The sequence below is a fragment of the Lissotriton vulgaris genome, chromosome 1_2 (assembly GCF_964263255.1).
Source record: "Lissotriton vulgaris chromosome 1_2, aLisVul1.2, whole genome shotgun sequence".
NCBI classification, from domain to species: domain Eukaryota; kingdom Metazoa; phylum Chordata; class Amphibia; order Caudata; family Salamandridae; genus Lissotriton; species Lissotriton vulgaris.
The window spans coordinates 190,832,435-190,846,395 of record NC_141686.1 but is presented as its reverse complement, the minus strand read 5'-3'; the positions used below and the strand labels follow the sequence as shown (position 1 = coordinate 190,846,395).

General features: G+C 43.4%; 1 protein-coding gene across 1 annotated transcript in view; it reads right to left on the bottom strand.

Moving 5' to 3' along the window:
• Nucleotides 1–1,758: 1,758 nt before the first annotated feature.
• LOC147734884 (alpha-N-acetylgalactosamine-specific lectin-like) overlaps nt 1,759–13,961 on the bottom strand; it is a 119,342-nt gene continuing 107,139 nt past the window's right edge. Inside the window, exons 6-7 of the mRNA XM_086953665.1 lie at nt 11,640–11,715; nt 1,759–2,012 (exon numbers count right to left, since the gene is read on the bottom strand). Coding sequence (XP_086809791.1) covers nt 1,988–2,012; nt 11,640–11,715 — 101 coding nt within the window. The 3' untranslated portion in view covers nt 1,759–1,987. The remainder of the gene's footprint in view (nt 2,013–11,639; nt 11,716–13,961) is intronic.

Here is a 13,961-nt window from a genome sequence, read left to right as displayed (position 1 = left end):
GTTGTTTTCCTGAAGTTGAAGTGTACGCAGCTGTGGTCTGTCCAGTGGAGCTCAGTGGTATGGCTGAAGGAGATGTTGTTGCTGGAGGAGAAGACGGGGTCGAGCGCGTGGCCGGCGTAGTGGGTGGGGGTGTTGACCAGTTGCTTGAAACCGAGGTTGGCGAGGTTGTCTAGTAGGATGGTGGTGTTGTTGTCCTTGTTGTTCTCCCGGTGGAAGTTGAGGTCTCCTAGGAGGATGTAGTCGGGGGAGGGGAGGGCGAACGGGCTGATGGAGTCTGCGATGGCTTCGCTGAATTGTGTGCGCGGTCCCGGGGGTCTGTAGATGAGGGTCCCTCTGAGGGTGGTCTTGGGGTCGGTGTGGATCTGGAAGTGAAGGTGCTCTGCGGCGGCGAGGGTGTCGTCGGTGTTGGTTGTGACACGGATGGTGTTTCTATGGGCGATGGCGATGCCTCCTCCGGTCTGGTTGATGCGGTCCCTCCGGATGATCTTGTAGCCGTCCGGGATGGCTATGGCGATGTCGGGGGCTGAGGTGGCGTTCATCCAGGTTTCCGTGAGGAAGGCGACGTCTAGTGCGGTTTTGTCCAGGAGGTCCCAGAGTTCGATGGCGTGCCTGTGGACGGAGCGGGTGTTGAGCAGGATGCATTTGAGGTGGGTATTGTTGGCGGCTGTTTTGGCTGGCGCGGTGCAGGAGCGGGTGGAGGTGAAGTTGCAGGCGAAAGCTCCGTGGGTGCATTTCGGGGTGGCTTGGTAGCAGGCTGGCTGTCGGCCAGTGTTGAGTGCGTTGAGGGTGGCGGCGTCGTAGCTCAGATGGGTTGGCTGGCTCCGGCGAGGACCAGGGGTTCTGGCGCTGGGCGCGGTCCAGGCGTGGCTTGGCGCAGACGGGCTTGCCTTTGGCACGCCTTCGGCACGCAATCGGCACGGCCGCTGCGCGTGGCCGCTGCGCATACGCGCGCTCCCCGCCATTTATGGCCAAGTGGGAGGGAGGAGCAGCTGGGAGGCGGGAGCGGGGGGCGAATGGGGAGCGGGAGATGAGGAGGAGGGGGCGGGCCGCAGGGGAGCAGCAGCGGGGAGCCTAGGGGGGTGGAAAAAAGGCGGGAAAGAGCGAGGAGACCGAGGGCAAGCCTGGGGGGCAGGGGCCCAGGGGGAGGCGGCATGGGGAGAGGCCAAGCAGGCCAAGGAGGAGGCAGCAGGACGAGGGGCCAAGCAGGCCCAGGAGGAGGCAGCAGGACGAGGGGCCAAGCAGGCCCAGGAGGAGGCAGCAGGAAGAGAGGCAGATGCGGCAGCAGCGGCGGAACTGGGCACACGGGGGCCGTGCAGTGAGTGAAGTGACCGGGAAGGCGGAATGTTCTAATAGCCTTATAGCTATCTGTAGCGGACTATACCGGCCAATAAAGTTGTGTTCCCTTGTTAAAGCCCTCGATTAGGGTCTTTAATGCTGGAGTAGGCCTTTAATGCACAGGTGTAGCCTGCTACAGTGAGCAATAAGGCTATAGCCAGACCAGTAAAGAGTCAATGACACAGACTGCGTGAGTAATGTAGTGGAGGGTACAAGGGAATGAGTAAGTAGAGTTGAATATTAGGGTAGGTGGAACAAGCAGGGAATGTGGTAGAGAAATTATAACTAGTGGAAGTGAGGTGTCTAATGGTAGATAAAGAAGGCAGCAAGCAGGATTTTTAATATTTTATTAATCTATTAAAATTCCAGAGAGAATATATATATTGACTATGATTACTCTGACTAAAGAAGCACACATCATTTAGAAGCATTTGATTTATTCATGGTTAAAGACAGATTAATAGACTAGAGAAACAACATTTGCTGAACAAGGTTTTCTTTGTGCTAAAGGTGAATCGAAAAGGTAACATTCAATTTTTGAACACAGCAGACATTTCATTTACAGTTGCATGCATTACAATAGCAGATGTATTTCGAAGAGAATCTTGAGTGACTGTTACTTCTTTTTTTGATGTGGTCCATGGATATATCACTAGTACCCTTCATTTCCGCATAGGCTATAACAGAAAAGAACATAGAAAGATGGTTGAATAATGTAGAAAGACAAACATGGGATCATATTTTTCAAGGTGTGGTAAAAATAAGACCTGTTACCCTCAACTAACATGACTCAGTTTAAAATGTACCTCATTTAAATAACTAATATTATTAAGATTATTATATATTCTTACCTTTTTGCAAAATGTTTTAAATGCATCGTGTCCCAAAGGTCAATATGAACAATGGACTACGTTCAGTAAATTATCTGAACCCTGTGAAATCCTTATGTAAACATCTGCAGAAGCAACAAGTTAGAAGCTAGGGAACATCAGCCAAAAGGAAATGTATTGCTCAACTTTCAGTCTGTTGCTTCCAATAAAAAGCCAAAACCCGGCATTGTAAAATATGGGTGATAGGGATGAAATAAGGAGATAACGATTATGAGATCCCCCCTGTATGTTTTTCAAGTGAATAACATATCTGGCAAGCTGGCTTTAGCGAATCGAGAATCCTCATCTATTTGCATATTTAAACTGTGATTATGAACTAGTCAGAGTTATTAGACTTTGAGAAATTGGCTTCATGATTGTGTAAAACTCTACCATGCTTATATATGAAAAGTGAGCAAATTAGTCATCTCTTCAACTGTTATCTATAGTCAGAATGGGGTCTCGCCCCTCCCTACCTGCTTTGTCAGATATAAAAAAAGCTACAAAGAAGGTGTGATGCTCCACTCAAGTGATAGAGGCATCTTCTGAATTAATTTTCTTCTACGTTTAAATCTTGCTATTTGAACCATCCCCAAAGCATATTATAAAGTGGAACAAACCTCTCATCCAAACGAGCACAGAATTAGAGAGAAAAGATGAAATATGCTGACATGTGTTACATGCATTGTAATTAACCTTAGCGCAGGGTGGTCCATTTACTTGCAATGTTGAAATACTCACCATAGACAGATGATTAGGGGCCAAATTAATAATAAGTCCATATGGATTGTTAAATATATTGAGGCTACTCTCAAAGTTAGTTTAGCTTTTTTATTTTAATATTTCTTCAATTCTGCAAGACATTTCATAGGTGGCTCTGGAGGAGGAACCTTAAGAAATGAAATTATAGAGGAACTTTAGTTGTTAGGATTATAAATATATATAATTTTTTACTGCTGTTATCACACACCAAGGACCTTATTTATCATAGTATTGCATCACTTTTGCACTATGCAACTGGGTGCAAAAGCAATGCAACCTGTAAAAGCAATTTATCAAGCGATGCGAGACCACCTTGCATGTCCTTGAGTGATTCGATAAATCCAGAGTAAGGCAATGCAGTACAAAACACTCCGTTGCATTACTCTCCCCCAGGGAGGTGTTCCATGGGTGGTGTGTGGAAGTTCCCACACACAATCCATGGATTTTGACGCAATCCCAGATTAACCATAAGTGGTAGACCTGGTATTTTGCCAAAACTGCTACGCCTCAACAGGTGAGGCGTAATGAGGAGAAACATGGAGGTCTCTTGCTAAATCCTTTTGTAGCTCCTGCCTGAGCTTACCTTGCCTCGCCGGACCAGTCATTGGGGACTGCAACTTTGCCCTTGCTGTCACGCACCTCCCGCAACCAAGCTAGTGCAGACACGGGTGCCGGGGACTACAATTTCCCAGCGTCCCACTGTCAGCGCCTGTCAGAGGCCGGAAGAGGCTGGGCTGGGCCATCCCTCCAACATCGACATCTGAACTGTACGTAAGCTTGTGTTACTGGACTTGGGTAGAAGGGGGTGCTTATGTCTGTTCAAGGGATTGTGTTTGATTACTAAATTGATCACTTCCATTCCTAATTGTTTAGAATCTATTCCTCCTGGGCATTAGTAAGGTTACACGTAAAGGGAGGGGGGGCGGGAGTGGTAGGGACCTTCGATGCCTTTCTTACTCGGGCTGAATCTGTGTTAATACACGAGATACAGCTAACCGAACGGAGGCTTTCATTGGACCCTTTATCAACAGGGCAATTCCCTGTACTAGAGCCAACTGCTACCCCAATCCCATGTCCCCAACCATCATCAGTGACAGTAGGAAGCCCACAGCTAGGCTCTCCTAATTTACCCCTTGTGGATAGCTTATCCTCTTCACCTTCAGCTACACCTACCAATATGCTTACTAGGCAGCAAAAATCAACACTTGCCCCACGAGAAAATGCTCAAGTAAAGAAAAGGAATAGTGTGCAGTGCCTCCAAAACCAGCCTTCAGGTCTCAAAGCAGGCTAAGAACAAGAGCATGGAATTAAGGAGGGAAGGGATCCCAGCTCCAGCCGCCGAGGCTGACAACATCAAGGCGGGTGCAGCTAGTGTAGATCCTACCCCACTGGGGCTCCAACAATTAAACTCCGTTGAGGCTCAATCTTTCTTAAAAGGATGGAAGCTAAGTTGCTAGCCCTGATTTATCCCCTTCTGTCCAGATTAGCTGCAATAGACCAGAGATTAACCAAAATAGAGCAGCATATAACTGAAGTTCCACCCCCTCATTCTGGGAGCAGCCAGCCCGAAGTTATAGGTGCCAGTCAGGCAGAAAACACATCTTGGTCACTACAACAGGTCGCGGCTTGACCCCTCCCTTCCATAGCGATCCCCCCGAAACCCCCTGCATTACTTATACGACCGCATAATGGTCCATTGACATGAAAGGAAGGGCCAAAGGGCCCAGTGGGGAGACTACAGGGTCAGAGTGGATATATGTTGACAAATGTTTTTCTCCATCTTCCACCCTATACTATAGTACTGGCCAACATCCCGAGACTTCAAGCCCAAGAAGAGGAACATTGGTCCTCACTTAAGAATAAGGCCCCTCACTTCTAGAATTCCAGGACTGGGCTTGGGAACCATATTTTCTTAGAGTACAAGATGGTTAGAAGAGTCGCTTGGGTTTGTCAATCTGAAAAAGGCCTGGTCGGGGACTGTGTAGTCTTGAGCTTCGGTCTCTGAGCATGGTCCGGTGTATCTTAGAACAGGCAGCCTCTTTTAAGGTATGTAAAGAGGCTATTAATGTCCTTCCGCTGGGTCACTTCTACCAATTGAGCACAAACTTCAGAGGGGTAACACAGAGGATACCTGCGCATTCGCTAGGCCCCTAAAATTGTGCAGTCCTGACCTCCAACAGATATGAGGCACTTAGTTCGCTTGAGGAAAACGATTGACTGGGTCCCAAATTTGACTCCCCTACTCCTGTGGATATCACCACCAGGGACACGGAAGACCATGTGTTTAAATTGAATATTTAGAGCCAAGGGGGTCCTCCTTCAGCAATAAACAATGTCTCAGAGGGTCTAAATACTCGGGAAGACAGATTTGGGGAAGATGATAGCTCCACTGAGACACACCCAAATTAAGTGAGCCTACTGGCGGGTGTAACTGATCCCTGTGTAGTGTCCTGTGACAATTGGTTACACCCATGCATTAAATCAAGCACTAGGTTTTAAAAATTTGCTGTGGTTTCCTCGAATATTGCCGGGCTAAAGAATAAATTACTATCACTAGACTGGCTATCCTTTATCGAAACCAATGAAGTTCTGGTATTTCAAGAAACATGGTCAGTGGAACCCGAGTTTAGACAATGCTTCTTACATTTTTTTTAAAGCTGCAAGTGCTGGTCAAAGGGGGAGACCGATGGGGGGACTAACTATTTGGGTGAGACAGAATGATAGGTACAAAGTCCAGCAGCTGGACACCATTAGTAACAATATTTTATTAATCAAAATTAAAATTCCTGATGTTGAGGACCTCTTACTTTTAATGTCTATGCCAGAGGGATTCCTGGAGGGAAAGCCTCTGGCATTATTTCCCTTCTTGATTCCTATCTCAATCAGTATAAAGGAGGGGAAAACATCCTAGTTGCTGGGGATTTCAAGTGTTCTTTTGAACCACTAGATAACCAACAATGTAGACCTTGACCTTGAGCAGAACCTTCAATGGGATATTCCACAACTAACATTAACCTCCATTAAAAAATGGACAGAAGCTGCTTTTCAGCTAAAAGTATTATGTCTGGAGCATGGGTTACGGGCTGTAAATGGATGGGCAAAATCTGATAAGCAGGGCTCTCCTACTTACAGCAACAGGTTGCGAAGTAGTCATATAGACTACATACTCAATAAGGAACATTGGTCCTTTCTTTCCTTCCCACTATGCAACTCTGGGCAATAGCTTGCTTAATCTCCACAACGTCATCAACAGCGCTAGGATGCCTGGCTTCACCTTGGGGATGCCCAGGAGTGGGCACTTCACAGGGAACGGCCAGGAAGGGTTCCACAGCGGTATGCGTACAGCGCCTTGAGACCCCTTCAAGGGTGATTCGTGCGCTATATAAGCACTACATTTACTTTTTTTTTACATGGTTGTTGTGGAAAGGGTGGAATCTTTTCTTCATAATGAGTGGCTTGGGCTTGTTTAATTGCAGCCTTATATTTTCCAATGGCTATCCTATATTCCTGCTTCTTAGCTACAGAGAAATCTTTCCTCCATATCCTCTCTAGACGTTTGCATTTTTGTTTTAGCGCCCGCAGCTCAGGAGAGGAGATTACTTTTTATTTAATATTCTTTATTTAATTATGTAAATTGTGCATTTAATGTTTTTTATGTCAATTTTATGGGCAGGTTGTGGGATTATAGGGGTAAAGGGTGATAAGTATTTTAATTTTAATTAACTAATAATTTGTTGTTAATTGTAATTTTATATTCATAAATTATTTGATAATTAATGATGTTAATTTTGAAATTAATTTTGTAGGTGTGGGTTGTGGGGCTTAGAGGGGTAAAGGGTAGGTGGAAGAAAATATAGTTTAATTTTTTAATAATTAGAGGCCAATTCATAGGTGTAAGGCCTCCAGATGGTGGCTGAGGGAGCACCTATGTTGCACCCCTGTTGAGCCATGTACCCGGTGGCAAGCAACACGAGGTGCCTGCCAAAGAGTGCAGGGATGAAGTACACCTCAGTTCTTCCCAATGACAGCATGCATTCCGATCAGAATGCATGCCCCCATTGTGAAGAATAGGTGTGGTTGCATCCTAATTTCAGGTTTGGTACCTCCAACAGGAAGTTGCTTGGTTCAAGTTCCAGATCGATGTACGGATGGACGTAGGTCCGTCCAACATTGAAATCAGCCCCTAAGTTGTTAAATACTTTTCATTATTTAATTGACAATTAATAAATGTAATAGTGTCATTTAAAAAAAAAAGTTTTTAGCTGTGGGTTGTGGGTTTTGTAGGGTTATGGGGTGGAAGTAAATACATTTTAAGTAATCAATATTTATTTTTTTAAATTAATAATAAATATTGATTCGATAATTATGTTAATTAAAATAATTATCTGTTAAATTGTATGAGTGTATTGTATGAGCCCACCTAAATCTCCGTTCCCCCCTAGCTCTGCTCTCTGCACTCTAGCGCTTGGACGCCCGTTGGGCAGCAATCGTGCTTTACAAATTACAATACAATACAATACAATACAGTGTGTTGTGTGTGTTGTGGGGGTGTATTGTTCAATGTACATCAATTACTGAAAGCACATGAATTATAATTAATTCATAATTATTATTTAATTAATGATAATTAGTCTGTTGATAAATATTTATATTAATAGTGTAAAAACGCTTTTTTAAAGTTACGTTTTAGGTGCAGGTTGTGAGTGTTTGGGGGTTATAAGGTGGGAAGTAACTAAATGTATATAATAAATATTTGTGGAGTAACAAATAATTTCAAAATGAAAATAATTATTGGTATGAAAATTATTTATGTATTTTATTAATTATAATATTAGAAGGTATTTATGATATGTATTTAACATTGTAATATGTTTTTATTTTAAAACATTGTATTAATAAATATATTTGTATTTTTAGCAACATATTTATATTTTTCTTAATTTACTTTGTTTTTAAAATAATATTACTTGTTCAAGATATTTTGCTTGATAGTTGTTGGATTTTATACTTGTTTGCCTACTGTTGTACTGACTGGAATGGGAATAGTAAATTTTTCCCCTGACTAGCTGAAATGAGTATATTAATATTACCTATTCACAATCAAACACTTTCACTACTGTTGTAATTACTGGAGAGGGAGTGTTCAATAATAACCGGGCAGCAGCAAGAAATGTAAGCAGACAAATTGACAGCTTTGACAAGTACATGCCAAAATGTTGCCTGGTTCTTATTCCGAATGGCATATAGGAAATCCCCCTATATTGAAGATGTCTTGGCATCAAGACATCTAAATTGTTTACATTTCCGCCCTTTGCTGGCTGCTGCTTCACAGCCTCAAGTGCGCATGAGTCAACAAACGCACAGGCTGAGTGCACGCAAGTCCCCAGGAATCTTGTCTAGGACTGGGGCCGTGCCAGCTTTGAGCTCCTGAATAACTTGCCATATCTTGGCGAGGGTGAATGACACTGTGACATTAGTCAGCTCTTGTGGTAGCCCGGGAGAGTAATCTGCTTGGATATTTAAATCAGAAGACAACATAACTCGGTCGGCCACATCCAGGTCGACATATTTAGTATTGCCTGTACTATAGAGGGATTGAAAATGGGTAACCAGGTGCTTAGGTAAGGTTTTAGTTTCAGGTCTAATCATAGTGGTTTTCTGTCACGACTAAGCACATGCCAAAATGTTGCCTGGTTCTTATTCCGAATAGCATATAGGACATCCCCCTATATTGAAGATGTCTTGGCATCTTTAAGGGGCCCTTTATATCTACCCTTTCTGCCTGAATTTGGATTGAGGGCCACTTTTAATACTTTCGAACTGAAGGGTTTATGTTTCTCTACACTCTTTATTAAACCAATATAGCTTGTGGGATTATGTCTCAATGTTGTTTTGGTAAAGCAGGTGTTCCTCAGTATCTCAAATCAATTATAATGGAATTTCAAAACATCAAGAATCTGGTCCCCTTTTGATCTAACCAGGTGGGGCCTCAGCACAAGAGCCAGAGTGTTATAGAAATACGAAAGTGGCAGAAGATGGGTTGATTTTGGTTGGGGTAGGGCCCTGTTAGCCTAGGACAGCAACCCACCCACTTGTTGGGGACTCCAGAAATTCACTGCAACACAGTCCTCCTTAAACATTTTTGTGTGGCCCCACCCACCCATTCCCTCGAACAGTTAAGATAAAATTAACAGGTCAATCAGGGCGTACTGGAAAAAATTAAGCTTGTTATTCAGACAATGAGCAATCTTATTTCTCATTTCAGTGGTTGTCTCACCAGTCCTCAAAGGTAACACAGGAACATTAGCCAAAACGACCACATAGGGACATGAAGCAGGCGGGAGATGTAATGTAGAGGGCCTGTCGCTAAAAGGTATTCCACCAGGCACCGACCCCCAATTGCTGTTCACTGCCGAAGTGTATCGTCCCTTCTCTTGCCATCCTTGGTGACCTAAAGTCGATCACTGGGACTAGGCCTTCTGATTGGGGAAGGATGGTCACCCAGACCAGAGGTAGAAAGAGTTCTAATGCTACAGGAAACTGCGTTAGTGGAATGGAGCGTAGCATTTTCAGACTTTCGCTGCTCCGAAGTGGCACCCACTCCTATCCCTTTGATGTAAAAATCTTTTGAGTCCACAGGCGCCTCAAGTTTAGCCCAATAGAAGGCAGTTGGGAGATAACCAGTTCCAGTTTACCTTTCAAAATAGCCTAAAATGTAATCTTCAGTGAGGTACTTAAATCCCCCACATCATTCAAACCATGTTTGGATGGAATCCAAGCACTAAGTCATAGTCTGTCTGGCTTGGTTTCCCTGTAGCGTCAGCGGACCTCCCCCTATCTTTTATCGCTGGCCTGGAGCTTGGAAATCCACCAGACGGCTGTATTAGCAGGATTGTATTTGAGGGGAGTTCGGAGGACAAGTAGGGCCTCACAGGGCTAGACTGGTCAGCTGACTCTGACAACTCGCTCCTAGTCAGTAGCTTAAGATTCTCTCTGCACAGTAGGGGACCATCCCCCGACAGAGAAAATATGAGCTCATACAGCTGTATCTTTTTTAGCGACTACCACTACCGCCCAGGCCAGAAAATCATTGATAGTAGAGACTTGGGTAGGCACCAGGGAAGGTAACAGTTTGGCTGGGGCAGCCTTTCTTATCCCCTTGAATCAAGCAATAACTTGTGGAGTAGCAAAATGTTCCCAAATGTTAGTTTAGTGAATCTAGAACAGCAAATTACCTGCCTTTGCCCGGAGCCCGGAAACAAACCAAGGGGTTGGCCTAGCCCGCCTCTTCAAGTCGATAACTGGCAGAAGATGAGCTTGCCATTGGTCAGGGTGAGGCCCACGCTGCAGGAAGTAATCTGGGCTTTTGCAGCAGTACTGACTCCTTTTCCTGCCAAACACTAGGGCCTTCTGGTGCGCCGGAATCTGCGGCAGATGGTCTCCTTAGTGCTGCATAGGTATCGTGTGCCCTGTGGCTAATCGTCAATGCTTATCAAGTGCTGCTGGTTCCTCCCCCTCTTAAACACAAGCACCTTCTGGTGGGCTGGTATCTGGATCAGAGAGTCCCTTTAGTGCTGCATAGGTGCCCTCTAATTCAAATACCTATATCTGACTCTTGGGAGCTCTTTTACAGCCTAAGGTACTGCAGTCGGCATTATTAAAACTCTAACTGCAGCCTTTCAAAAAAGAGAGGACTTGTGAATGCCACATTTGGAGGAGGATCTTTGTGCACTTTCTGTTTATTTACATCGCATGTCTTTGGTGGGTGCAGAATATGAAAACAGTAATTAGTAGGGCTAAGTGTGCAACATGAAAAAAATATTCCAAAGCCCATATGTCTAGCTTGTATTTTCAGTTACAAGCCAAACCTACTGACCTTGTCAAGTCTTGTCAGTGCTTGTTTTTAAGTAAGACATATTGCCATTGCCAATGGGTGTTTTATTAAAAGTTATTTTTAAGCACTAATCCTTATTGCATCACGTTATGTCTTGGTTGTACTGCAACGTGTATTTTTCCAAAAAGTTCATTGTTGTTGATATCTAATAAAAAAAAATAATAGGACAAACAAAAGGGGTAAAACTGAGACCTATGGCAAGACGAAAACTTGCAGTTTGGTGGATGGAATACTCTGTCACAAATATGACAGATATCCTGTCTTCAGTAATAGAAGTGCATTATATCCTAAGGCACTGTAATACGGCTGATAGGACATCCATTGTGCTTGTAATGGAGTATCTAAGCCACACAACTCTAAATCAGGCATTATCATTTGAAGATGAAGTATAAGAACATCTGCTGCAGGCTCACTCAAACTGATGGTGGTTTAGAAATGGCTTCCTCCTCCACCATCAGTTGATGGATCTGCACTATTTACATCACCACAAACTGATGTAACAAGCTTATCAGTGGTGCTCCTAATGATTACAGAATCTAAACCTCTCTGGCAAAGGGTATACTCTAACCTATTTAAACCTCACATGATATCAAATAATAATCCCTAAAGGAAACATTAATCACAATAGATGATTTGTGTAATTTGAACTGTGCCATAAAAACACGATAAATAAAGAGATTACTATTGAAATGTAAAATGTTTCAATGTAATGAAAATCCTAATCATTATAAGATTGTGCATTTTTTTCCAGAACATTTTAGAAATTAGGAAAGCCTTACCGATTGCCCAGATAATATTTGCAGACAAAAGGAAATACATAAGGAGTCAGAGGGTAATTATTCCAGGTCACATGTCCTATTGGAAAGGAAAAATATATGTTATTGAAATTGCAACCAAAAGCATTAAAAGGTCTGCATGGATACTTGCATTCATTTGCAGAATTATTCTGAACATGCTATATATTCTTGTGTAAACAAATGTACTATTTTTTTTAATGGCTTCACCTTTGTTTTGTGCTGGTATAGAAATTGTTGTTGTTCAATGTAGACACGAACAAGAGGTTGTTACTTTCATGTCTGCTTTTGTATAATGCTTGTGCGGATGGCTTATCATCATCGGGTTTGGGTAGGCATCTTTTAAAACATGGGTTGTGTATATATGTCGGAGATGGGTAAGGGGAGTTTGGGGGCAGCCGAGTCCCGTGAGGTCTGCTCCCTAGCAGTTTGGAAGGGGAGGGGTGGCCGGCAGCAGCCATTTTTGTAAGGTTTTTGGGCTACGTTGGGAATAGCCCAAACGTAGTCCAACTCATTTTGATAGCCCAAAGGCTATAAGGGGTTATCCCTCCATCTCCCAGCCACCATTTTATGTTTTGGTGACCTGGGGCCAGATGTAGGTCACCAAATACTGGTCGGTAACGGACGATTTCGGCCGTTACTGACCGGTATTTGGTGACTGAGATGTAGGGGGCAAAAATTTTACAGAATCGGTAAATTTACCGATTCGGTAAATTTACCGATTCTGTAAAATACCGATTTGGTAAATTTACCGAATCGGTAAATCAATATGTAGGTGGCACTGCAAACAGTGCCACAGGCCCCTAAGAATTTGTTATTTACCATGTAATACTATTGCATGGTAAATAACAAATTCCTGTGTACATGCACATCTGTACATGTACACCTGTGCCATGTGGCACACAGACATGCCCTAAGGGCATGTCTGTGTGTCACATGGCGCACAAGCCTGAATCAGGGGTGCAACAGGGTGTCAAAGTGACACCCTGTCCCCCTTGTCAATTCGGTAATTTTACTGAATCGGTATTTACCGATTCGGTAATTGCCATTGATTCCTATGGGCCTTGAGGCCCATAGGAACCAATGGCAATTACCGAATTGGTAAATACCGATTCGGTAATTACCGAATTCTACAGATTCTGAAAATTATTCAGTAAAAATACCTGCATAGCATTTACCGATTTGTAAATACCGAATCGGTAAAATTCGGTATTTATGAATCAGTAAATGCCAATTACCTACATCTTGCCTCTAATGGCTAGTAGTGTAGCAGGGATTCGCTTTTTGTCCCTCCCGCCCCCCCCCCTTTATTTAGGCGTGGTTCGGAGAGGTATGTTTTAGGGTCTGGCCATTTTGTAGGGGAAAGGTGCATAGGGTTCTGGTGAAATATGTATATTCTGTCGCTTGAAACAGGTGCTGTGGTGTTGTTCAAAAGTTGGCCAGACTGGCACAAGTTTTTAGTTAAATGTTGGAAGTTTTGTTGGCAGGGCCAGGTAAAGGTTAGGCAGGTAGGATACGTTTAGAATAGAGGTTAGGTAGTTACAGTTGCAGAAGGACAGATAGGGTTGTAGGTTTTTATTAGATGGCAGGAGTTTGGAACTGAAATACTGAGGGATGGGATTGTTATGTAATGTTATGTAATGTTTTGTTATCGGCAGGGTTGGGGATTTTATGCGGGGATCGTAGGGGTGGGGGTGGGGGAAATGGAGGATCAGTTATTTTATGTATAGTGAGGTTTTAGTTTGTAAGGCAATGGCCTAGGTTGGACATTGTGATATGCACAAGTTTTCAATAAAGCGTGCTTTTTGTCGAGAGGGCATTCCTCAGGAGTTAGAAACAGATAACGGACCTCAATTTTTGAGTGGACAAATGGAGAGTTATTTGAATATGTGTGGTGTTGTTCACAAAAGGAAAGCTGTGTTCCATCCTGAAGCAAAGTGGTAAGGAAGTTGTTCAGTTGCCTGTTGAAGGGGGATTGGATGCATTGCAGTCCATGCTTTTAGCCTATAGGACTTCTCCTAATCCCATTACGTTGGTGAGCCCATTTGAGTTATTGAGATGTCAAAACCTGGCACCAAGCTTGTCACGTGGTGGGGAAAGGACAACATTCTGACACAAGGCTATGTTGCTGAACTAGATTTCAAGGACATTCAAACCAAATTGTAAGCTTATAAGGACAAGATGAAAGAAGATTTGCAAAAAAAAGGAAGAGTTGGAGGAATGCATGAAGTGCAAGTGGGTGACATGGTGCATCTTAAGGAGGGTACTATTTTTATTTATTTATTTAAAAGGTTTTATATACCACGA